A 27,134-nucleotide genomic window follows, 5' to 3' on the forward strand; every position below is an offset into this window, starting at 1 on the left:
AATAATAGAGTCAGTTTAAATAAGGAGAGCGATGGCAGAATGGAGATGCCAATAGACGAAGCGAGGTGGTTCCAACACTTCAGGGCAGCTACACGACGATGACGACGACGACGACGATGATGACGACGATGATAATGACGATCATGACGACTACGATGATGATGGCGATGACGATGATGATGGTGATGACGATGATGATGACGATGATCATGACGACGATGATGATAATGATGACGACGACGATGACGACGCCGCCGCTGGCGACTCACGGCGGCTCCACTCCGCGTCCCCAGAGACGTGCTCAGCGACGCGCAACTCCTCGTCGTGCCCCCCGCCCGGGGGGGGCGGCGATGCGGCCGCCCCCTCCCTCTCGGCGTACCTCTTCGTGTTCGTGCTGGGACAGCTGCTGCACGGCGCCGGCTGCACGCCGCTCTACACGCTCGGCACGGCCTTCATGGACGAGAGCGTCACGCAGGCCCAGTCCTCGCTCTACATTGGTGACTATCATCACACCTGCTGCCCCTGCTGCTACAGCTGCTGCTGCTGCCCGTGTTGCTGCTGCTGCTGCCTCTGCTGCTACAGCTGCTGCCCGTGTTGCTGCTGCTGCTGCTACAGCTGCTCGCACATGGCTCCTGTTGCAACTCAACAGCATCGTTAGCAGCACTTGCCCCACGAGTGTGGCGACGGCTACAGGGGCCGCGGCCTCTCGCTTTGTCTCTGTGCTGCAGGCATCGCCTTCGGGATGTCCGCGCTGGGTCCGGCCATCGGCTACGTCGCCGGAGGGCAGCTGCTCAACATCTACATTGACGTGGACAGGAGCGGCAAGTGCGTCCCGTGGCCTCGCAGCACCGAGTGCACGGGTTCGAATCCGGACCCGGGTGCCTCTCTGTGTGGAGTTTGTGTGCTCTTGAAGCCTGTTCTGTAGGGAGTGAATGTGAGTGGGAGTGAGTGAGTGAGCGAGCGAGTGAGTGTGAGTGGGAGCGAGTGAGTGAGAGTGCGCGTGTGGAGGTCTCTCTCCCTCTGTTCTGCATGGGTTTCCTCCGGGTTCTCCAGTTCTCCCCTGGCATAGCTAAGACAAAGATCCCCCCATGTAGCCTTAACAGACTGTAGGGGCAAGTGCTGTTAGCGAGCACCTATAAAGGCCGGCACGGCACACGAGGGGGTGGGTGGCCAGCACCACGCCCATACCGTCTTTGTCTCCCTAGTGGCGATATTTACACATCGCACACGGTACTCATTTGAGGCTGAGTCGACCTATGGGAGGCCCAGGACCGGTTCAGATAATCGTCACTGGTGTTGACCGTGAGTGGGAATCGAACCCGGCTCGCCAGGTTCGTAGCGCAGCGCTAACCGCTACACGCTCCCCACCATAGCTCAATACAGACACACTGACACACACAGACACACACACAGGAGATGCACACACAGGAGACACACACACGTGTACACACACACACACTCTGTGTAACCGGTATTGGCCAAACAAACATTCCAGTGCTGAAAAGTATGTGTGTCTCTGTGTGTCTCTGTATCTCCTCATGTGTGTATCCCATTGTGTCTCTGTGTCTGTGTGTGTCTCCGTGCATCTCTGTGTCTGTGTGTCTCCGTGCGTCTCTGTGTCTGTGTGTCTCCATGCGTCTCTGTGTCTGTGTGTGTCTCCGTGCGTCTCTGTGTTTGTGTGTGTCTCCGTGCGTCTCCCCGTGCGTGCCCGCGTCGGCAGCGCCCCGCTGAGCCCCAGCGACTCGCGCTGGCTTGGCGCCTGGTGGATCGGCTTCATCGTCGCGTGCCTCCTCTCCTGGGCCATCGCTGTACCGCTCTTCGCGTTCCCGCGCTCCCTGCCAGGTCTCGAGCGCGCAGAGCTCCCCCGTGCACCCGCGGGGCGAGCGCACGAGCGGGCAGAGCTTCCCCGTGCGGCCGCCTCCCACCCGCGTGGCGAGCGCACGCCTACGACGGCGGGCGCGGCGCACGAGCGGGGGGCGGGCGGTCGGCGAAAGGCCGGGCCGCCTTTGTCTCCCAGGTGCCGACGTTTACACGCCGCACCCGGCACGTGTAGGAGGCTCGGTCCGTCTTGGGGGATATCCCGAGGCCGGTTCAGATATTCGTCACCGTCGTCGGCTGAGCAGGGATCGAACTCGGATCGCCACCGCTCCCCACGTGACCACGTGACCACGTGACCAACGCTTGCGTGGAGACGCACGTCCGCGGGTGTGCGTGTTCTGTGAGTGAGAGGGCGAATCGGTGAGTGGGGGTGAGTGAGAGTGCTGTTGTGACCTGCAGCGAGTGGATGAGTGAGTGAATGATTGAGGGAGCGGATGAGTGAGCAAGTGGATGAGAGAGTAGGAGGGTGAGTGTTGTTGTTGATGAGACCTGCAGTGTGGTGGTGTTTGAACAAAGTGCGGTGGTGGTGGTGGTGCTGGTGGTGCTGGTTGTGGTGGATGAGACGACACAGTCAGTGTCTGGTAGAGTCGCGGGAGAAGAAATGAACGAGTGGATTTCACAGGAACAGTGACCACGGGAGTAGCGGTAAAGGAATGAGCGAGTGGATGACAGGGTTGGTGGATGAATGAGCGAGTGGGTGAGCGTGGGTGAGTGTGGGTGAGTGTGGGTGAGAGTGGGTGAGCGTGGGTGAGTGCGCGCCGTGCCGGCCTTCGTGGGTGCTTGCTAATGGCACTCACTCCAACCTTCTACCTGGACTTTGTTTTTATGTGCATGCGTGTGTCTGTGCTTGTGTGCGTGTGTGCGTGTCTGTGCATGTGTGCGCGTCTGTGCGTGTGTGCGCGTGTGTGTGTGTCTGTATGTGTTGGTGCCCCCAGGCTCGGCGAGGCTGCGTGCGCGCTATGTCTCCCAAGCGCACCAGGACGGCAGCGAGGAGGTGACGGCACGCGCCGGCTTCGGCTCCGGCTGGCGCGACTTCCCCACCGCCTTCAAGGTGCCTCCCTCACCCGCCCCCCTCCCTCCCTCCCCTCTCCTCCCTCCCTCCCCTCTCCTCCCTCCCTTCCTCCCTCTCCTTCCTCTCTCATCCCTTCCTCCCTCTCCTTCCCCCCGATCATCCCTTCCTCCCCTCTCTCTCGCGGTGTTCATGTGTGTGTGTGTTGTTGTATACTAACCCTTCTTCCATAATTGAGATTAATAATATTTGATGATTTTTATATATTATCTTTTTACTTGTTTTTTTAATGAGTGAAACACACCAAGCGCAGCAAACTGCAAAACACCAGGTGTTGTTAAGTAATGAACCGGAGGAGGGCTAGGATGGCAGAATTTACAACGTTGCTTCAAGGGAAGATAAGGCCTGATGAACGGGCACATGTCACCCGTGCAGGCGGCAGAGACAGTGGGAGTGTCAGCCAGACATAGTTAAGGCAAAAGCCCAATCATCCTGCATGGTTTTAAAGTAACGTCAAAATTCGAAATTCAACAACAGAGTAGGCTAAATTATCGATCCTCGCGCTCGCTCAAACTGGAGACCAGGCTGCGAGCTACATCAATGAACCATTGCCCATTTGCTAATCCAATACTGAATGTTAATATTACTGAAGTCAAAACGAATTCTATGACCTCAGCACATGGGCAAATAATAGGGCAGTGTCGACTCAAAGGCAATGGAAGAAACAGAGGCGCCTTTGTCTAAATCACAACCACAGAAAGCCAGGAATCATCACTGATTGTGTGTTCAGGAATTCCGAGCTAGTTAGAACACGTGCACAGGGGGGGAGCTGATGTAAACAACCCTGTGCGTCTGGATGTGAGGGGGCCTTGGACCTGGAATCAAGAATAAACACTCCCAGAGCAGAAGGTTGGCAGGGGGAGAGGTGATTTAAAAGAGGGTTGTATATCTCTCAAGGCACAAGACCCAGCTGAACAACACGGCTGCGGGGGTCACCAGAAGTTCGCATTCGCCTAGTTAAGACAAAAAGCTCAATTATTCTGTATTGCTATTAAAGTAACGTTAAAGTCGGAATTTAACAACAGAGTAGGCTAAAGTTATTGATATTCACACCCACTCCAATTAAACCAGGTCACAAGTTACGCCTACTGAACCATCACCATCATTAAGTCAATATGAAATGTTATTTCCATACTTCAATACTTTCTATACAATTCGACCCGAAGCATATGACAATCAGAACCTTCCTAAGTCAAAATTGAATCGCACCCAGACAGGAGCGAATAGTCAATATAAGGTTGAAGAGGGAAGGAAATCAAGAGCACGGCGAACTGCAAACGTAAGCAAAAAGCCGGGAACAACACCAGCCCAGCAACAGCGAGTGGGGCTTCGACAGGCCATAAAGTAGAATAATAACTCCCGGGGTCAGGGGACACAAGAAGAAGCAGGCAGACAAAAACCAGAACTGACTCCAAGGTTCAACCGCCCTCACCTACTCAGGGGTGACGGAAATTAATGAGGCCTTGAATTAACGGCAGGCAACAACAACGGCGAGCAGAGATAGGGTGGGGCAAAGACTGCGGGCTAGGAATGCAACTTCGTGTCAGTAAAGCCCTGACAAACAAGTTAAGTTAAAGACATCACAATACATAATATCGCACATAACATCAATGTTAACGCTATTCACCGTAAACTATATTCCGCTTATATAACCATCCAGGCACCAAGGAATACGAATTCCTAGGATCAAGAAACTTACCCCTTAACCTAAGATATCGGAAATAAATTAATAGTAATAAGTATATGCATGAAAGACAAAAGTAAAACTTATGGAAAAGCCAGGATAACGGGATGAATCACCACCAGGTCGAATATAAATACATAATAAAAAAAAACGATGTTAAACCCAGGGTCGGAGAGAAAGGGAGATCCCGGCCGTCTTTGTATCCCCGCAGCGCGGGATAGGAGTGTGTGTACGCTCGGGGAAACACCTACACTTGGGTCGGGAACCACGATGGGAAACGACAGACCTTAGGTTACATACAGAATCATAACTGTGAAATAGTAAGGGACAAATGTTAACTTAAAACTTTTAACCATTTCTTTGTGCGCCGGGTCGGAGAGAGTGTTGCCCCCCTCCAGGTTGTGCAACACGAACAAAGACGCCTATGAGACGATTTGTAACGTCTGTGTTTTGGGTTCATGAAGAAGGCCAGACAAGAGATAAATTGCACCCAGACAGAGAGACGACTTCGAGACAATTTGTAACATCTGGTTGTTTGCTCGTGGGTTTTATGGAGGGAGTTGACAACGGAATATACCGTCAGTGATGCACACAAGGACATACGGACACACACATGGACACACCTGCCTACGGACAGATCCTGACACAGCAAAAATCGGAAGCCCCGCCTTGTGGGCGGGATCCAGGGGGATTTTTCAGCATAAAGGAACGGATCCTGAACATTGGAAACCAGTGCGACGGGAGGGTCCACTCAGAAGCTCGACCGGGAGGGTCGACTCAGGAACGAGTGCGACAGGGGGTCCACTCAGAGTGCGACCAGGAGAGTCGACTCAGGAACGAGTGCGACCAGAGCGGGTCCACTCAGGAGTGCGACCAGAGAGTCGACTCAGGAGCGAGGGCGACCAGCGGGTCGACCCAGGAGCGAGCTCGACCGGGAGGGTCGACTCAGGAGCGAGCTGCGACCAGCGGGTCGGCTCGACTCATCTTCAGCTCGTCAATCTCTGCTGCCGCCGGAGATCTCCGCTGCCGCCGGTGGTGAGCGTCGCGACTTGGCGACGATCCAACGCTGCACGCTACGAGCGAGTTGTGGGCGCCACCTACCGACCGGGTTCCGAACTGCGACAGCGTATCAACAGCCATCCGAGCCAATTCACCACGGTGACAGGAGAGCGCCTGATACGTATGACGCGCACCGCCCCCTCACCACACGACCACCAGGCGTCTGTTTGACATAAAGAATCGACTCCGAACACTGACTATTCAAGACAACTCTTACCACTCAAACACACTCGAACCCATAAGTCATCCGTGGCTGGGAAGGCATCACAACGAGACCGAGTGGTGGCCTCCGTCGTATAAGAGTATTCTTAATTTTTATCTTTAATATTTAGTGGGCTGTACTCTTAATCGCATAAATTCCCAACAGATCCATCAATACGAACTGATTCTTGGCACCTCCTTCCGCCGAGCCACGCTCACGTGGGGAGTGGTGGCCCACCGGATCCTTATCAGGTGATCTGGTCCCCAATTAGTAAACTTGGTATAAGATAACGATCTTCGGAAAAGGAGCACCGTCGCAGGCCCTTACTCCGAGCCGTTCTGAGATAACCTGCCGATGTATCTGTTGAGATTGGTGCCTTTAAGAATAATAACTGTTTTGATTGTGTTTTTTTTTTATCGCCGTATAATCTTTCAAGTATCTTTCAGTCATAATCGCCGCACGTACTCGCATCCTCTACAGAATATTCAACTGTTCCGTGACCCAAGGTGTTAACAACGTGATAAGGGTTGCGTATGATCAATAAGGAGTGCGGTACTGCGTGAACAATATTGAGTATAATCATTTATTAACGTTAAGGTTTTCTTAGCATAGTATTTGCACGTTTTAACGACTCTCTCTCTCACTAACAACCATCGCGTTAGGCGGGATCCATGTGCAGTTGTCGAAGTGAAATCCGACAATCGTTGATGATACTGTATTGATGCCGTATTGACGTTCCGGGATTGAGAGTTCGCATACTATATCATAGTTAAGGTTGAATTAGTAATAAATTGATCAATACAGAAGTGGTTGTGTGATTCTTTCCTGAAATCTATGCATAAGATCTGCTTCTGCGTTGAGATTTGAACTTGGTGACCTTAATAAACACACTAATACATACTCAGTAAACTGTTAAAGCGATAACGGGGTGAACCGGGGTCTGGTTATCATAACGACTTGCATTATCATAATTACACCCACTCGCATAATTAATACGATTACCTCTCGAATTGGCATAATTAAAATGTGCGTAATTACATAAATTAACATATTTCCGGGTAATTACACATTTGGCCAAATTTCATTTAATTATTATTATTTCCACTGAATATTCATAACCCACATATACAACATAATAATTTCACCCACGCACGCATACAACATAACAAATTTTCATACCCAACATATACAACATAATGGGGGCTCGTCTTCCGGGATCTCTCGCAGACAGTTATGCATGAATTCAGGAACGAATCACTGATGTGTTAATCAAAGTGTTGTGAACTAACGTTGCCTTGTGATTGTAAACGGGGGTATACAAACAAAACGCGCTCTGAAGGGAGGTACCAGAGTAGCAGAGTATAAAAAAGACAGCTGGGCTGAGATTATTTGCTCGAGTTAAACTGACGCATCCTGTGATACAATTGTTTATATGTGCTCTGAAAGGGAATTCTAGAGTAACTCACGACGCACATGAGATGTTAGAATTAAGATACACTCTTAAGTCTATTAACCACACTACATAATAGAGATGGCACAGGATCCACAACATTCTGAGTTTGACACACCAACGCATAACACTGATACAGAGTGGACCTCTGAGGAGGAGATGGAATCTATGGAAAAACAATATCGGGAATTTGTGTTAAAACGTACTGGACGGACTGCTAGCCAGCAGACGGAGCAGAGAGATATATGGGAGGGGAGCCATACAGAAGATGTTAAGGCCCATAGAAGGAAACTACTTAAGGACGTGATGAAATGTGGCAAAGCCAAACGTGACGTAAAAATTGCAGAAATAGCGAGGGTAGACTCGTATCTCCTCGCACAGACAGACAGAGAAAGATTATGGAATGAGGAAAAATTTGAAAGGGAGAGACAAGAGAAACTGTCCTTAATGGTGCAGGTAGAGCGTCTGCACGCCCTCGTGAGAGAGAAAGAATCCGCACTAAATGCACCAGTGAAACACCCAGACGTTGATACACAGAACACATACGGGAGTAACAATTTACCACACTCCGAGCCACGGGGACGTAGCCCAGGGCCAGATCCCACAATGAGTGTGGCTACTATGCAAAGCAATTTTGATAAAGTAACACCCTCGCAAATCGAGGAGAGAGAAGAGGAAATAATAATACAAACGGGAAAACATGAGGCCGACCACCCCAACGTTAGAGAGAGACAAATAATTAACCCTAAGTCATCAGGATACACTGTAATGATAGAGCGGGAAAGGGCGGAGCTGGTGCAAGACGGGAAACATGACATAAACAGAACACCAGGCAGACGCACGCTACGCAAGTATGACCGACATGATGCAGATGACAGAGACAGCTCACCAGAGAAACGCACCTCGCACAAACACGACCAACACGACACACGTAACAAGAGCTCACCAGAGAGACGCACATCACACAAGCAGGAGCCATGGGATAAGCAGAAATCACCGAGCCAAATTGACCCACGTAACAGGTGCAAAAGGCACTACAAAAGTGATGTTAAGCAGAGCCACCGTGATGGTGACGGCTCATCTAACACTGACTCCTCTGACAATGACCAACACGACATGGGTACCAGAGAGAGCTCACCAGAGGGACGCATGACATGTAAAAATCACCCACGCAAAACCACCCGCACCAAAAATCCCAGAGACAGGAATCCCGATAACCATGAAGCACGAGACAAACATAAATTCAACACCTCACCTAGCAGGCACCACACACGTAGTAGGCAGCATGAAGGTCGAGGACAAAAACACTCACCACATAGACACCGCTCAAGGAGATCACGCACACCAACCCACAAGCACGAATCACAAGACCCACATAAGGAAAACAAGAGACACAAGCAACGGGACAGATACGAATCCTCGGACAGAGGGAGATCACGACACAGACACGGGACACATGACAACAGTGATAGTGGAGACAAGGGTAGCTCAAGGGAGCACTCCTCAGGAACCGACACCACTGATGACGAACAACACACTTTTAACAGTAAGACACTAAAACTAATGGACAAAGCACTCGTGAGAATTCCCTATTTCGATCCACATAACAAAAACAGGGATATCCACACTCACATAACTACAGTAGAACAGGAGGCTAAGATCCGGGGTCTGGGTAAATCAGCAGAAAAGGCATGTTTATTATCAAGGAGCCTACATGAACCCGCCAGACCATGGGTAGCCTCCCTGCCAAATAGGGTGAAGAGTGACTTTAAACAATTGAGCCGAGCAGTAGTTAAGAGATTTGGGGAATACTCCACACTATCCGAAGGATTGAACGCGGCAAAGTTGATGACCCAGCGTGTAGACGAAGACCCACGAGATTATCTCCTACGCCTTAAGAAAGCATATTACGCAGGGGACGTGGACAATGCCCAGGGAGATAAGACAGTCTTAAAAGTGATGTTCTTCCAATCATTGAGACCTGAAATAGTGAGAATAGTAGGAATGATGTTGGACCCCGAGACTGCCTCCCTACGCCAGATTGAAAGCAAGGCCCACACGGCCTGGGTGAACGGACGGAAAACCACTGGCATAGCCAAAACCCACATCGTCACCAGAGATAAAGAATGCCTCGATCTGGAGGGAAGCGAATCTCCAAGGAATAATATTAGCGCCACACGGGGTAGACATGAATTCCCCCAGGAGAGGGCGCCTAACCCAATAGAATCGACACCCGTCCACAACACGCTGAATAACGTTCCACGTGGGGGGAGGAACGAGGCCAGAGGAACTTGGCACCCACAGCCGCCACCACCATGGAATGCAGAAGAGGGCGGAGGCTGGAATTATGGAGGAGGAGGAGAGAGTGACGGGCCATACCTACACCGCGGAGGCCGACACCCACCAAACCAGTCACCATATCGTCCCCTACTGCCGCCTCCACCAGCAATAGAGCATAGACCACCGTTAGCTAACAGGAATCGATATGCTCACCACATTAGGATGGAAAAAGAGCTCCTAGGGAGTATGAAGACTTCCATGCAAGTAGCGAAGGGAAGAATACCAACTATACCCACACAGGAGGAGGACACACCCAGAGCAAAGGTAGCCCAAGTGAACGTAGAGAAGACAAGAAGCCTCGAAGCAATCACCGAAGTGGTACCAGAGGGAAAAGGGTACCATCTGGGGGAATTGATTCCCGTAGGACCAGTCGGACGAGTCCACGTGGAAGTAATACTGCAAGACACCCTGACCAGCCAGGGCCTTTGTGATACTGGAGCAGAAATATCCATGATATCCAGAGAATTATTTGACGAACTCCAGACTGCCCTCCAGAGGAAGAATGAAACACTACAAATGATGCCAAGTAAACTTACCTACTCAGGATGTGAAGGGACCCACATGCGACCTTTGGGCAAAGTTATGACGAAGTTGACGTTCAACAAAATCAACATGAACCATCCCCTATATGTCGTACAATACCCAGGTAAAGAACTGATTTTTGGGATCGAACTACTGAATCGCCTGAAACCCATTGTGAACCTTGAATCCCGACAAATTTGGGCACAGTCAATGCCGGAGAAACAAAGGGACTCAGAAGATGAAGACGTTATGAGAGACTCCACGGGAATCCAAGTGATAACACAAGAGCTCGACGACCTATCAACGACAATCAGGAACGAAGACAAGCTCCCCGCAGGAATTCGAATCACTCAGCTAATGACTAACAGACTGAGAGAAGTCCGAAAGGAAGCCGACTTAGAGTCAGTATCACCGAAAGACCGTCCCCTCATGGAGTATATACCGCCCCCTGGAGGCCAAACCGACGAACTGCAAACTGATGAAGGAGAACCCAAGGGCAAGAGCGTATTACCCTCGGATGAAGCCAAGGCAACTCAACCGATAGTAACGCAAAAGGAACTTTCAATTGAGCCGCCCGAAACCACGAAGGCCCTAGATCCAAACCAAGAGGGAAGAGTCCTTACAATAGAAGAACAAATAGAACAACAAATTGAAGCAGCAGACGCCCTCGAGAGGGAGGAGAAGTCAAAGCTCGCGACACCAGCGAAACTCACAGACGTTGAGCCACAAAATAAATATGGAAGTAACATCAAATCACTCTCTTGGGTACGTGGACAGAGTCCAGGGATTGATCGCACAAAAGTTAAAGTAAAATCGCCAGGACATGGTACACTAAGGGCAGAGGCAAAAACTGAAGGGAAATGGCAACACGAGCGACACGGCCCTGGGCGCGCACACAGAAAATGCACACCACTTAAACACAGGAGACACAGCACAGACCAAAGTGACAGATTGCCTGATGATAACTTGTTTGATGATGACGCTGTCAGCAATCAACTTTCGGAATACCTGTTCACCAGTAAAACCCTTAAGTTGATGGACAAGGCTCTAGTCAGAATTCCCGATTTTGACCCCCACAATAAGACTATGGATATCCACACACATATCGCGACAGTGGAAGAGGAGGCAATGATTAGAGGGCTGAGGAGACGGGATGAAAAAGCGAGTTTGTTGAAACGGACCTTACATAAAGAATCTATTCCATGGGTAAAGTCACTACCACACAAGGTTAGAAATGATTTTAAACAATTGAGCCTGGCAGTGATTCGGAAGTTTGGAGAATATTCGACACTCACTGAGGGGTTTTATGCTGTAAAATCGATGACCCAGGGCATGGACCAAGATCCACGTGACTACCTCGTCCAATTTAAAAGAGCGTATTACGCAGGCGATGTGAATCAATACCACGAAGGGGATAAAATGTTCAAAATAATGTTTTTTGAATCCTTGAGCCCAGAGATTACAGAAAGGGTGAGAATGGTTTTGAATCCAGAAACCGCATCCTTACGCCGCATAGAGAGCAAGGCGTACATGGCATGGTTATACAGAGCTAAGAATCATAATTCGGATCCAGAACACAGGGAGAGGGATGAGGAACCCAGCCTCTCAGAGAGGAATAAAAATCACCGAGCAGTCCCACCATGCAGAGAGCAGCAGAAACGCACGCACACATGGCAAAATAACCCAGAGAGAGGTTGGCACGAGAATGAGAGCGGCACAAAGCCGAACATTCAGGAGAATCGCAGGAGGGGGAGGTTCAGAATAGAACCATACCAACACCCCATGCCCCGACATGCGCAAGGTCAAGATTACCCACAGGGATGGCGAAGTAACAATCCAGGAAAAATTTGGCACCCAAATGGGAAAAACACTGGGCCAAGGGTGCAGGAGAATCGTAGGAGGGGGAGGTTCAGAACAGAACCATATCAACACCCCATCCCACGACACACGCAAGGTTCAAATTACGCACAGAGATGGGAAGATAACCACCTAGCGGGAAGGTGTTACACATACCGCGGAGGTATGGATGCGAACATTCACGAGAATCGCAGGATGGGAGGTCAAACACAATCGATACAATTCCGACCAATTCCTCCACCGGCTATACCAGGAGGGAATAGAGGAATAACACAGAATACGGTCCAAATACGTGATGAACCATCCACAGTGATTGAGAGCGGGCAGCCCATACGCGCCACACCCGCCGAGGTGTTAAACCCGGCGCTCAATGTGAAATACAGGCAGGCTGCAAGTGACAGGGCGGGCAAAAACGTGGACAGTGCTCCCGTAAATGACGCGCGGATCGAATACAAGGACAGGGTTGCATTGAAGCGTGATCGGACAGTACAAAAACAGACAGCAGGGACACGCCCTGAGGAGCGCAGGCATGAGCCTTTGAATGGAAAATATCCAAGGGAAACCAAAAATTATGTGGATCGGAGTGCTAAAATGGAGACGAATGTCCATGACGTATCGGGAATGGTGTTGAAATCCAACACACTAGTAAAAACAAAGAGGGCAACATTACGAGGGACAGAATTAAATCGACACACGGACTCGGCAAATGTGCATGTAATCGCAGAGAGAGCGAATGCCTCGAACCAAGGGTCAAAGTGGGTCGGGTGCGCGAATTCTGGTTATGTGCAGCACAATTTTTCACCACACACTCCCACGACACAGAGAGTGAGAGAAGAAACTACAAAAACGAACCCCGAAAACCGTGATCGAATTATCGAAGTGATAAGTGGTGAACGAGGCAACATGAGGAAAGTAACGCATAAATGCGTTCGAAACCGCTACCTAGCGTTTCCCAGGATTTAACAAAAACAAAAATGAATATTCGTCGGAGTCATGATGTATCAGAACCGATGTAACGCAATATCGATGTTTAACGCTTGTTTAATTTTCTTTGCTCAATTCAAAATAACCATGTTAAGTTGTGACACGTACGCGCGCGTTGTAAGGAATAGCAGCAAAACTTGAGGACAATCGATGGTTCATGATGGAAGAAGGGTATACATTTTTTTAAAAATAACCCGTGGCCATTTGACCACTGGTCATTTTTAAAAGGGCGGAATGTTGTATACTAACCCTTCTTCCATAATTGAGATTAATAATATTTGATGATTTTTATATATTATCTTTTTACTTGTTTTTTTAATGAGTGAAACACACCAAGCGCAGCAAACTGCAAAACACCAGGTGTTGTTAAGTAATGAACCGGAGGAGGGCTAGGATGGCAGAATTTACAACGTTGCTTCAAGGGAAGATAAGGCCTGATGAACGGGCACATGTCACCCGTGCAGGCGGCAGAGACAGTGGGAGTGTCAGCCAGACATAGTTAAGGCAAAAGCCCAATCATCCTGCATGGTTTTAAAGTAACGTCAAAATTCGAAATTCAACAACAGAGTAGGCTAAATTATCGATCCTCGCGCTCGCTCAAACTGGAGACCAGGCTGCGAGCTACATCAATGAACCATTGCCCATTTGCTAATCCAATACTGAATGTTAATATTACTGAAGTCAAAACGAATTCTATGACCTCAGCACATGGGCAAATAATAGGGCAGTGTCGACTCAAAGGCAATGGAAGAAACAGAGGCGCCTTTGTCTAAATCACAACCACAGAAAGCCAGGAATCATCACTGATTGTGTGTTCAGGAATTCCGAGCTAGTTAGAACACGTGCACAGGGGGGGAGCTGATGTAAACAACCCTGCGCGTCTGGATGTGAGGGGGCCTTGGACCTGGAATCAAGAATAAACACTCCCAGAGCAGAAGGTTGGCAGGGGGAGAGGTGATTTAAAAGAGGGTTGTATATCTCTCAAGGCACAAGACCCAGCTGAACAACACGGCTGCGGGGGTCACCAGAAGTTCGCATTCGCCTAGTTAAGACAAAAAGCTCAATTATTCTGTATTGCTATTAAAGTAACGTTAAAGTCGGAATTTAACAACAGAGTAGGCTAAAGTTATTGATATTCACACCCACTCCAATTAAACCAGGTCACAAGTTACGCCTACTGAACCATCACCATCATTAAGTCAATATGAAATGTTATTTCCATACTTCAATACTTTCTATACAATTCGACCCGAAGCATATGACAATCAGAACCTTCCTAAGTCAAAATTGAATCGCACCCAGACAGGAGCGAATAGTCAATATAAGGTTGAAGAGGGAAGGAAATCAAGAGCACGGCGAACTGCAAACGTAAGCAAAAAGCCGGGAACAACACCAGCCCAGCAACAGCGAGTGGGGCTTCGACAGGCCATAAAGTAGAATAATAACTCCCGGGGTCAGGGGACACAAGAAGAAGCAGGCAGACAAAAACCAGAACTGACTCCAAGGTTCAACCGCCCTCACCTACTCAGGGGTGACGGAAATTAATGAGGCCTTGAATTAACGGCAGGCAACAACAACGGCGAGCAGAGATAGGGTGGGGCAAAGACTGCGGGCTATGGAATGCAACTTCGTGTCAGTAAAGCCCTGACAAACAAGTTAAGTTAAAGACATCACAATACATAATATCGCACATAACATCAATGTTAACGCTATTCACCGTAAACTATATTCCGCTTATATAACCATCCAGGCACCAAGGAATACGAATTCCTAGGATCAAGAAACTTACCCCTTAACCTAAGATATCGGAAATAAATTAATAGTAATAAGTATATGCATGAAAGACAAAGTAAAACTTATGGAAAAGCCAGGATAACGGGATGAATCACCACCAGGTCGAATATAAATACATAATAAAAAAAAAACGATGTTAAACCCAGGGTCGGAGAGAAAGGGAGATCCCGGCCGTCTTTGTATCCCCGCAGCGCGGGATAGGAGTGTGTGTACGCTCGGGGAAACACCTACACTTGGGTCGGGAACCACGATGGGAAACGACAGACCTTAGGTTACATACAGAATCATAACTGTGAAATAGTAAGGGACAAATGTTAACTTAAAACTTTTAACCATTTCTTTGTGCGCCGGGTCGGAGAGAGTGTTGCCCCCCTCCAGGTTGTGCAACACGAACAAAGACGCCTATGAGACGATTTGTAACGTCTGTGTTTTGGGTTCATGAAGAAGGCCAGACAAGAGATAAATTGCACCCAGACAGAGAGACGACTTCGAGACAATTTGTAACATCTGGTTGTTTGCTCGTGGGTTTTATGGAGGGAGTTGACAACGGAATATACCGTCAGTGATGCACACAAGGACATACGGACACACACATGGACACACCTGCCTACGGACAGATCCTGACACAGCAAAAATCGGAAGCCCGCCTTGTGGGCGGGATCCAGGGGGATTTTTCAGCATAAAGGAACGGATCCTGAACATTGGAAACCAGTGCGACGGGAGGGTCCACTCAGAAGCTCGACCGGGAGGGTCGACTCAGGAACGAGTGCGACCAGTGGGTCCACTCAGGAGTGCGACCAGAGAGTCGACTCAGGAACGAGTGCGACAGAGCGGGTCCACTCAGGAGTGCGACCAGAGAGTCGACTCAGGAGCGAGGGCGACCAGCGGGTCGACCCAGGAGCGAGCTCGACCGGGAGGGTCGACTCAGGAGCGAGCTGCGACCAGCGGGTCGGCTCGACTCATCTTCAGCTCGTCAATCTCTGCTGCCGCCGGAGATCTCCGCTGCCGCCGGTGGTGAGCGTCGCGACTTGGCGACGATCCAACGCTGCACGCTACGAGCGAGTTGTGGGCGCCACCTACCGACCGGGTTCCGAACTGCGACAGCGTATCAACAGCCATCCGAGCCAATTCACCACGGTGACAGGAGAGCGCCTGATACGTATGACGCGCACCGCCCCCTCACCACACGACCACCAGGCGTCTGTTTGACATAAAGAATCGACTCCGAACACTGACTATTCAAGACAACTCTTACCACTCAAACACACTCGAACCCATAAGTCATCCGTGGCTGGGAAGGCATCACAACGAGACCGAGTGGTGGCCTCCGTCGTATAAGAGTATTCTTAATTTTTATCTTTAATATTTAGTGGGCTGTACTCTTAATCGCATAAATTCCCAACAGATCCATCAATACGAACTGATTCTTGGCACCTCCTTCCGCCGAGCCACGCTCACGTGGGGAGTGGTGGCCCACCGGATCCTTATCAGGTGATCTGGTCCCCAATTAGTAAACTTGGTATAAGATAACGATCTTCGGAAAAGGAGCACCGTCGCAGGCCCTTACTCCGAGCCGTTCTGAGATAACCTGCCGATGTATCTGTTGAGATTGGTGCCTTTAAGAATAATAACTGTTTTGATTGTGTTTTTTTTTTATCGCCGTATAATCTTTCAAGTATCTTTCAGTCATAATCGCCGCACGTACTCGCATCCTCTACAGAATATTCAACTGTTCCGTGACCCAAGGTGTTAACAACGTGATAAGGGTTGCGTATGATCAATAAGGAGTGCGGTACTGCGTGAACAATATTGAGTATAATCATTTATTAACGTTAAGGTTTTCTTAGCATAGTATTTGCACGTTTTAACGACTCTCTCTCTCACTAACAACCATCGCGTTAGGCGGGATCCATGTGCAGTTGTCGAAGTGAAATCCGACAATCGTTGATGATACTGTATTGATGCCGTATTGACGTTCCGGGATTGAGAGTTCGCATACTATATCATAGTTAAGGTTGAATTAGTAATAAATTGATCAATACAGAAGTGGTTGTGTGATTCTTTCCTGAAATCTATGCATAAGATCTGCTTCTGCGTTGAGATTTGAACTTGGTGACCTTAATAAACACACTAATACATACTCAGTAAACGTTAAAGCGATAACGGGGTGAACCGGGGTCTGGTTATCATAACGACTTGCATTATCATAATTACACCCACTCGCATAATTAATACGATTACCTCTCGAATTGGCATAATAAAATGTGCGTAATTACATAAATTAACATATTTCCGGGTAATTACACATTTGGCCAAATTTCATTTAATTATTATTATTTCCACTGAATATTCATAACCCACATATACAACATAATAATTTCACCCACGCACGCATACAACATAACAAATTTTCATACCCAACATAAACAACAGTGTGTTCATGTGTGTGTGTGTTCGTGTGTGTGTATGTTTATGTGTGTGTTCGTGCCAGCTGCTGGTGAAGAACGCGGTGTTCATGTGTGTGTTCATGTGTGTGTGTTAATGTGTGTGTGCTCATGTGTGTGTGCTCGTGTGTGTGCATGCCAGCTGCTGGTGAAGAACGCGGTGTTCATGTGTGTGACGGTGGCCGGCTCCACCGAGGGCCTCGTGGTCGCTGGGTTCATCACCTTCATGCCCAAGTTCATCGAGAACCAGTTCGGCCAGACGTCCTCCTTCGCAGCGCTGCTTGGAGGTAGCGCTCTGCCATTCTTATTGCATCGTCGTCATCGTCGTCATCGTCGTCATCGTCGTCATCGTCATCATCATCGTCGTCATCATCATCGTCATCCTCGTCATCATCATCGTCGTCGTCATCATCGTCATCATCGTCGTCATCATCGTCATCATCGTCGTCATCGTCGTCATCGTCATCATCATCGTCGTCGTCATCATCGTCGTCATCATCGTCATCATCGTCGTCATCGTCATCCTCGTCATCATCATCGTTGTCGTCATCATCGTCATCATCGTCGTCATCATCGTCGTCATCGTCGTCATCGTCGTCATCGTCATCATCATCGTCGTCATCATCATCGTCATCATCATCATCGTCGTCATCGTCATCATCATCGTCGTCGTCATCATCGTCATCGTCGTCGTCATCATCATCGTCATCCTCGTCATCATCATCGTCGTCATCATCGTCATCATCGTCATCATCATCGTCGTCGTCGTCATCATCGTCATCATCATCGTCGTCATCATCGTCATCATCATCGTCATCATCATCATCATCGTTGTCGTCATCGTTATCGTCATCGTCATCATCATCGTCATTGTCTTCATCGTCGAGTTTGTTCACTGTAGAGTTTGTTCCGTGCAGAGTTTGTTTGCTCTCCCCTGGTTCTGCATGGGTTTCCTCCGGGTTCTCCGGTTTCTTCCCGTAGCTAAACTCACACCCGCAATGTCACCGCCCACATATCCCAATGCTGTACAATGACCTGCAAATTACTCCATCGCAATCGCACAGCAGCAGCAGCAGCATCGCCCCCTACTGCGTCTGAGACTCCGTGAAGCTCACCTGGGTGGCGCAGTGGACATAACGGTGCGCCGTGCCCCCCCCCCCCTGTGCCCGCCCCCCCCGTGCCCACCATACCCCCACCGTGCCCCCGCCGTGCCCCCCCCGTGCTCCCGCCATGCCCCCACCGTGCCCCCGCCGTGCGCCCCCCCCCGTGCCCGCCCCCCGCTAGGCTTGGTGAGCATACCGGGGGCGGTGGTGGGTCAGGTCCTGGGGGGCCTCCTGGTCAGCAAGCTCCACCTGTCGTGCCGCCGGACGCTGCTGCTGGCGTCCGGCTCCTCGTTGGCTTCGCTGGCGCTCTGCGCCGTCTTCTACTTTGCGAGCTGCGAGAACGCGCCCTTCGCCGGGGTCACGCAGCCCTACAACGGGTACGCACGCACGCTTGGGTACGCACGCACGCTTGGGTACGCACGCACGCTTGGGTACGCACGCACGCGCGGGTACACACGCTTGGGTACACGCGCACACACGGGTCCTGCCGCCCCAATGACCTGAGCGAGCGAGCGACCAAGCGACTGAGCGGTTGAGCGAGGAACCGAGCGAGCGGCGGCGCTGTGCCCCAGGTCTGGCGAGGCGCTGCTGATGCTGGAGGCCGAGTGCAACGCGCCCTGCGGCTGCGAGCGTTCGCTCTTCGCGCCGGTCTGCACCGACGACGGAGTGCAGTTCTTCTCCGCCTGCTACGCGGGCTGCACCACCAGCATCCCACAGGTGCCACGCTCGGCGCATTCCGCCCCGGCACGCCACTGCGCCTGGCGTGCCGGTTCTCACTCGCCGGTCGCCGCGTCGCCTGCCGCGGCCTACGACGAGAGGGAAGACTGGATGCGGTGTGCCGGGCTCTGAAATGATTTCGGGGTCGCGGACTCGGTTGAGGTTAATCCCCCATCTCGATGCCTGTTTGTAGCCAGAGGAATTAAAAAATTCAAGCGCAACCTGCACAGGACCCAACGGAAGCGCGTCCGCCGCTTTCTGCAGGTATCCGCGGTTCGAATCTGACAGGAAAGCCCCGGTTATTAACTGCGGCGGTGCGTTCACCGTGAAGCGGGAAACTACGCGCCGTCCGCTTCGCTCACAGTGGACGTCAAAGTTTCCCGCGACGTCGATCCGAGACGCAGCGGCCGTTGAGCGCCGGGCATCACGGGAGAAAATTTCGCCAAATTTCTGAAAGGTTACGGCGCCGGTCACTCAATTTGGAAAGCACGAGAGAGCAGCAACGCGCCCCCCCCCCCCCACCTTGAGTGTGGAACAACTGCAGAGGCTGCGAGCGCGTAAAACATGGCCACGCGGATACCGCACACGCACACCGACTCGAGCGTTGTAAGATACACAAACTCTCCGACTGTAGCTCGGTCGTCAAATCGCAGACGTGTAACTGTGCTCTCGCTCAAGGCACGGAGCGCCCTCCCCGGACTCGCCACACTACACCACCGGCGGTGTCGTGTTTGGCCAATACCTATGACGTTGCACAGGGGTTTATTTTAGCCTTGGGGGGAAGCCGGAGAACTCGGAGGAGACCCGTACGGAACAGGGAAGAGAGAACACGTTCTCACCCACTCACTCACTCGCACAAAGACAAAGATCCCCCGTATAGTCTCAGCAGACTGTTGGGGCAAGTGCTGTGAGCGAGCATCTATGAAGGCCGGAACGGCACACGAGGGGGTGGGTTGCCAGCACCACGCCCGGCCGCCTTTGTCTCCCTATTGGCAATGCTTACACTGCACTCGGTAATAATTTGCCACTGAGTCTACCTAGGGGAGGTTCATGACCAGTTCAGATAAATGTCTCTGGTATTTGCCGTGAGCGGGAATTGAACTCGGTCGCTGGGTTCGTAGCGCAGCGTAGCGCTAACCACTACACTACCGCTCCACACACTCACACACTGTCTCATCCACACGCTCTCTCACTCACGCACACTCTCTCACACACACACTCTCTCTCACACACTCTCACTCACACACACACTCTCTCACACACACACCCTCTCATCCACACACTCTCTCACTCATGCACACTCTCACTTACACACACACTCTCTCACTCACACACTCCAATATCAACACCAACACCTGCCATTGACCACTAAGTGATGGTGACGTCACCACTGCAACGTCGCCGGCCGTGCTGCTGCTAATGATGGTGATGTTGATGGTGATGTTGATGGTGATGTTGATGGTGATGTTGATGGTGATGTTGATGGTGATGTTGATGGTGATGTTGATGGAGATATTGATGGTGATGTTGATGGTGATGTTGATGGTGATGTTGATGGTGATGTTGATGGTGATGTTGATGGAGATATTGATGGTGATGTTGATGGTGATGTTGATGGTGATGTTGATGGTGATGTTGATGGTGACTGGCTGGCTGCAGGGTTTTGCGAACTGCTCTTGTGTCGGGCTGGGAGGAGAAGGCCCCAGCGTGGGCCCCAGCGTGGAGCAGGGGAAGTGCGGCTCGACGTGCACCAACATGCCTCTTTTCCTCGGCATCTTCCTCCTCGTCATCATCTTCACCTTCATCTCCAACACGCCCGCCATCAACATCACGCTGCGGTGAGCTCAGTGCAGCAACAACACTGCCGCCACCACCACTACTACCACCACCACTACCACCACCGCCACCACTTCCACCACTACCACCACCACTACCACCACCAACTACCACCACCAACTACCACCACCAACTACCACCACTACCACCACCACTTCCACCACTACCACTACCACCACCACCAACCACCACCAAACCACCACCACCACCGCCGCCATGGAGAGATGGATATTCTCCACCGAGTGCCGTGTGGTGTTGAGTGCAGGAGAGTTTGGCCTTGAACGACGCCCAATGTCTGCTGCGTGGGAGGAGCGGTGGGGTAGCGGTTAGTGCTACGAACCCGGTGACCCTCACGGCCACCAACACCAGTGACGATTATATTATCCGAACCGGTCCTGGACCTCCCCTAGGTCGACTCAGCCTCAAATGAGTACCTGGTGCGGTGTGTAAACATCGCCGGGCGTGGTGCTGGCCACCCACCCCCTCGTGTGCCGTGCCAGCCTTCATAGGTGCTCGCTAACAGCACTTGTCCCTACAGTCTGTTAAGGCTACACGGGGGATCTTTGTCTTTGTGTGGCGCAGGTGTGTCCCGGCGAGCCAGCGCTCGTTTGCTCTGGGCGTGCAGTGGCTCTTCATCCGCGCGCTGGGTAATGTTGCCCTCCGCCCTCCCCTCCTCACGGGGTCTCACGGGGTCGCGACCCACACCGCCGCCCCCACCGGCACCGCCGCCCCCACCCCGCCTCCACTACCGCCACCACCGGCACCGCCGCGGTTTCTTGTTTCGGCGCGGTTACTGAGCCAGAGTTGCCCAAAGGCTCAAAACCCCAAAACCCCAAGCGGCCAGCAACAAACAGCACCGTCAGAGTTGTAACCGGCACGGTGGCGGTAGAACCAGCGGCTCGCAATAGGAAGGTTGCGAGTTCTCATCCTGGTTGGCGGGGGGGGGGTGACTCAGTCCGTTACCTTCACGTAATTCAGTTTAATACTGACAGTCGATTGCTGGCTGTCTGGCTGTGTGATTGGCAGGCTAGTTTCACGTGCTGTGGCATGGTGACGCCGTGCCGATGACGTCATGGCGCCTACTTAAGCACTCGGATCAGGAAGGAGCATTCACGCTCCGGCGAAACGTCGGACTAAACAGTCGAAATGCTGCTTTGGTTATCAATATCCCTCCTCTTCCTCGACTTTTGCTGATAAATCAATTTGCATATTTGCCCATCACGTGACGACTTTATTTGATTGTCACTGGCAAGTGGCGGAGGGTTAGAGTTAAACGACCTAAACGCGACGATCCGACCCAAGAGAAATGAATGACGGATCACCATCACATTGACGATTATCATCGCGAATGTGCGTTCTCTTCGTTTGTTGCACCCGTCGAAGGCACCATCCCCGGGCCGATCCTCTTCGGAGTGATCATCGACAAGACGTGCATCCTGTGGAGCGAGAAGCCGTGCGGGGAGCGCGGCGCGTGCTGGACGTACGACAACCCCACCATGTCGCTGCTGCTGCTCGCCATCGGTACGTCGTCGCGTGGCGGCCCCACGCCATGGACGGCCTCAGGGCCCGGGGCAAACCGCGCCACGTGGGCATCCCCCCCCCCCCCCCCCCCCTGACGCCTTCAAACTAAACCGGAAATATTACATCTGACGTCGAAGCGAGGGGCCCCCCAAAGCACGTGACCCGGGGTGGTCGCCCCGATTCGCCGTAACTCCTAGGGGCGGCTCTGCTGGCCATCGGTCAAAGCATCGCGTGGCGCTTTCAGATGCGTTTCTGTGGCCGTCTGGAACACTCTTCTGATGTTAGGAAGCCACTTGAGCTATGCACTTTTAAGTTTCGATTGAAAACTAATTTCTTGACAACAGCTTTTTGTGCTTAGTTTGTTGTCCTTCCGCCGCACCTCCGTTTAGCGCGATTGGCTACGTACGGCGCGAAAGAAGTCTAAACATGCTGTACATGATTGCCAGGGATGCGCCGCAGGCACACGGCTAGCACTGGCGGAGCGCTGGGCTCGCCCGCTTTGCCACACGGTGGCGGTTCCGCGTCGCCAGGTTCCGGACAGAGCTGGCAACCCACCCACGCGGTGTGACCGGGATTCGGGTCAAAACATCCCCAATGCTGAAACATTCCCCGCACATCACACAGTTGGGATGAGGTAAAGACTCCCCAACAGACTGTGTTCGATGCATCATTAGCGTTGGGCTGGCGATTCAGTGTCAGGGCGAGCGTTGGGCATGAGTGCCGCGGTGCGGGAAGAGGAATGCTCACGGGGGTTTGGTGTAGAGGTGGAATTGAAAGGTAAAGATTTGTACGCACACAAGCAATGGAGAGGGATTCTGGTATTTTTATTTACTTGATAAGTTAAAATATTTAACATGAATAGTTCCTTTAGATGGAACGTCTCGTGTGCAAGGCTGTCCTGGTGTCAAGTGACACAGAGCAAACACGTAATTGTGCACGCAGACAAAAGACAAAGATCCCCCAGTAGTGTAGCCTTAACAGACTGTTGGGGCAAGTGCTGTTTGCGAGCAGCACCTATGAAGGCCGGCTCTGTGGCACGGGAGGGGGTGGGTGGCCAGCACCACGCACGCACTCCATGGCAGCAACTTCGGCCCTTCTGCGAAAACCTGAAAGTGCGTTTTGAGACTCGGCAATAATGAAAGAATATTGTCGTCAGCTCGCAACGCTGCGGCAGTCCTCACCCCTCGCTCGCGTAGAGGGGCGGCGACGTCCCCGCGGTGCGAGCGGCAACCGCAGTCACGAGCGGGAAGGCAGCAGCAGCACCAGCAGCAGCAGCAGGCGCCACATTTCCCCACCCCCCCCCCCCCAAAGGTCTGCGGTCCTCTATATATGAAGGTGTTATTGGCCAATTAATGAGTGTTTACACGTGGGGCGAAATGCACACGTGTAAGGGGGCAACACTCTATCCCATAGACCAAACATTACTGTACCAATTAACACGGTTGGCTACGTACGGTGCGAAAGAAGTTCAACACACGTACGCACGGCTCCTCCTCGATGCCCACGGGAATGGAGTTTAACAACATCTCTGCGTGATCCACCAACCTTCGAGGCTTTCACTGCGGAACACCGACTCTTGAGTCTTCGGATTGCGTCGCGCCTTGCTCGGCGCAACGTCCCACGCTCCGCTCCGCGCGCAGTTCGCTCCCTGGAGAAGCTCCTCGCAGCGCGTGGGACGTGGGGAACGTCGTCGAGATCATCGGGAATGTCGTTGGGAACGTTGTCCGGGACGTGGGGAACGTCGTCGGGAACGTCGTCGGGAACGTCACGCCGAGCGGCGGCGCTACCCCTGACGTGTTGACGCGCGACCTTTCCCTCCCCGGGCGTGCGCGTGTCCCACGTGCGCGTGTCCCACGTGCGCGTGTCCCACGTGCGCGTGTCCCACGTGCGCGTGTCCCGCGTGCGCGTGTCCCGCGTGCGCGTGTCCCGCGTGCGCGTGTCCCGCGTGCGCGTGTCCCGCGTGCGCGTGTCCCGCGTGCGCGTGTCCCGCGTGCGCGTGTCCCACGTGCGCGTGTCCCACGTGCGCGTGTCCCACGTGCGCGTGTCCCGCGTGCGCGTGTCCCGCGTGCGCGTGTCCCGCGTGCGCGTGTCCCGCGTGCGCGTGTCCCACGTGCGCGTGTCCCACGTGCGCGTGTCCCGCGTGCGCGTGTCCCGCGTGCGCGTGTCCCACGTGCGCGTGTCCCGCGTGCGCGTGTCCCGCAGGCGCGTGCTGCAAGGTGGTGACCATCGTCTTCTTCCTGGTGGCCTTCTTCGTGTACAAGGGGCCGGCGAAAACGGCCGCCCCGGCGGACGGCGCAGATCCCCTGGACTCGTCGCACCTCCCGGACCCCGCGGCCAGCTCGCTGGACAGCGGCTACAGCGACGTCCCCTCGTGCATCGAGAGCAAGCAGCTCTAGCGACGCTTCGTCATCGTCGTCATCGGCCGTGGTCTGTCCGCCGCCGGATGCGATGTATCGAGCAAGTTGACCTCTGAGCGAACCGCCGTAGCAGATTCTGACGGGGACAGCTGCCGCTGGGGGGATCCTCTTGGCTCGGCCGCAGCAGGGCAATCGGAACGCTCGAGATGGGATGTTGAAGCACGCTGCTGTGAGGTGACGAGGATTTCAAGCCGGCGCCACTAACGACCAAAGATGTCACGCCACCCCGCCCGCCCGTCCCGCGCTGCTCGTTAGGGATGCGCTGCTCGTTAGGGATGTGCTGCTCTTTAGGGATGCCGTGACGCCATCAGCAGGAGTTAGGCCGTGCCGGCGTCGCGGTGCCAATTTGAAAACGCGACACCGCAAATGTGCCCGCTTGCAATTACACGCGTGGCCCATCGTCACGAGCTGTGGCGAAAACTTGGCAGGACCCTCCTGCAAAACGGTCATGAGACTCGGTGAGGCTGTCCTGGGTAAACAAACGGAACATGAAGCAGTCTCCCTCTTTAACCCCCTTCCGTTCATCTCTTAAAGCCTCACCTCTTCTCTATTGCCCATTCCCTTCCCTCTCCTCGCCCCTCCGACCCCCCCTACAGCCCTTCCGTGACCCCACGTGCCCTCCTCTTGTTACGGTCACTCCTTCCTCGGCCCTTGCACTGCCCTTGTTACCGCTTGTAGAACCATGTCATCGGGCACCTTGAGCTAAGGCGCTCTATAAATACAAAGTAAGATCATATGATAATACAAATAAAACATGCAAATCCTCATCCGAACCTCATATGCCCCGCATTGCTGATCTGCCATCGTTGTATAGATTCGCGTTTGGACGTCATCCCCGGCCTCTGCACACAGACAGTCGACAATTACGTGGCCTCTTAATATTTGAATATTGACACTGCACTTTTTTTTTACCAGCTCCATGTATTATGATTATTGCTACACTTGCATCACCCAGGAGATCCTCACCGAGTCTCAAGACTACTTTTCAGGAGGGTCCTGCCAGGTGTTCGCAGTCGGGGACGATGCCACCGCTTGCTACCGCTTGCTGCCGTGTGTGAACCCAATCGAGTAACTTGCAGGCGATTTGTCAGCATTGGGAGATCCCGGAGGGAACCCACGCAGACCAGGGGGCTGGGGAGCGAGAGACGGAGGAGGACATACAGACTCCACGCAGAGAGGCGCCCGGGTTGGGGATCTCACCCAGCCCCTCCTGGCTGTGAGGCACGAGCGTCACCCCCGCACTCCCCCCCCCGCCACAGGGTCTAAAGCAAGCATTGGTTGATTGAAGTGTAAATCTAGTTTTAAGTTTTTGTAACTACAGGGATCCATACTTTTGGTTCTTTCGGTAAAGTCACGTAGGTATAAAATCAAATAAATAAAATCACGACGTTTCGGGCGCAACACAAGCGGCCGTCATCAGGTGGGACAACCACAGCAATAAACAATTGCTGAAGTGTTTCTTGCTGTGGTTGTGTTGCGCCCGAAACATCGTGTCCGGATCTCAATGTCACCGTGGTCCCACCCATCTCTACCTCATCCGCCTCCCGGTGACAGCGACCACACCGTGCTGCCCTGATCTGTTCCCACCCTACAAGTCGCTCACCCGATCCTTTCATGACCCCCCCCCCCCCCCCCCCCCAGCGGTCTCCTCTGCGGTGCGCCAGGAACCAGAGAGCTCACGGCAACGTTTTTGCTTGGTGGCATTGAATAAAATCTCTCGTTCTCTCTCTCTGGCCTGCGCGAATGTCATGGAAGCCACCGCAGCCGCCAACGCTCATTGGTTAGCGCCAACAAAGGTGACAAATGGACGCGTCGTTTTTACACATCCCACCAGCGACGCGGCCTTCCTTCTGGGGGGCGCCCAATTGCGGCGGCGTTGGCTTCCAGGCAAGCGCAACTCGGGGTCCGGTTTCGACGTTCGCTCTACGCTAACGTTGACGTGTGTGCGCGTGTCCACTTGGGAAGCGGTTTCGTGTGATTTGAGAAACATAAATGAGTGTGTGCGTGTTGTCACGGAGTTCTGCGGACGCGTGTCCACTGCGCGCGACGCTCGCGTAGAAAGTCACCGCCGCTGAAGAGAGGCTCGCTACCGTTGAGGTTTAATAAAAGCAGAATTTTGTAAAGTTCTCGTGGCGTTTTGTGCATCGTCGTTCGTGTCGTACTCGCAGTGGTGCGATGCATCATCATGAATATGGTCGTCGCTGCGTGATCGCGCGTCGAATCGGAATCCGCATTTAGACCGGAGGAGGAATCCGAT

General features: G+C 52.4%; 1 protein-coding gene across 3 annotated transcripts in view; it reads left to right on the forward strand.

Annotated features, from left to right (window-relative positions):
• LOC133354284 (solute carrier organic anion transporter family member 4C1-like) overlaps window positions 1-27,000 on the forward strand; it is a 32,397-nt gene extending 5,397 nt beyond the window's left edge. For 2 of the 3 annotated variants that reach the window (XM_061571014.1, XM_061571013.1), the window contains exons 4-14: window positions 294-497; window positions 729-825; window positions 1,721-1,842; window positions 2,814-2,929; window positions 17,426-17,570; window positions 18,568-18,763; window positions 18,959-19,103; window positions 20,763-20,941; window positions 21,522-21,586; window positions 22,323-22,460; window positions 24,722-27,000. In XM_061571014.1, coding sequence (XP_061426998.1) covers window positions 294-497; window positions 729-825; window positions 1,721-1,842; window positions 2,814-2,929; window positions 17,426-17,570; window positions 18,568-18,763; window positions 18,959-19,103; window positions 20,763-20,941; window positions 21,522-21,586; window positions 22,323-22,460; window positions 24,722-24,933 — 1,619 coding nt within the window. In that variant the 3' untranslated portion in view covers window positions 24,934-27,000. Of the gene's footprint in view, window positions 1-293; window positions 498-728; window positions 826-1,720; window positions 1,843-2,813; window positions 2,930-17,425; window positions 17,571-18,567; window positions 18,764-18,958; window positions 19,104-20,762; window positions 20,942-21,521; window positions 21,587-22,322; window positions 22,461-24,662 lie in introns of all 3 variants that reach the window. The other variant, XM_061571015.1, reaches the window with a different exon arrangement.
• Window positions 27,001-27,134: the final 134 nt, after the last annotated feature.

The sequence above is a fragment of the Lethenteron reissneri genome, chromosome 46, assembly GCF_015708825.2.
Source record: "Lethenteron reissneri isolate LAM-NWPU_2019-01 chromosome 46, ASM1570882v1, whole genome shotgun sequence".
NCBI lineage: Eukaryota > Metazoa > Chordata > Hyperoartia > Petromyzontiformes > Petromyzontidae > Lethenteron > Lethenteron reissneri.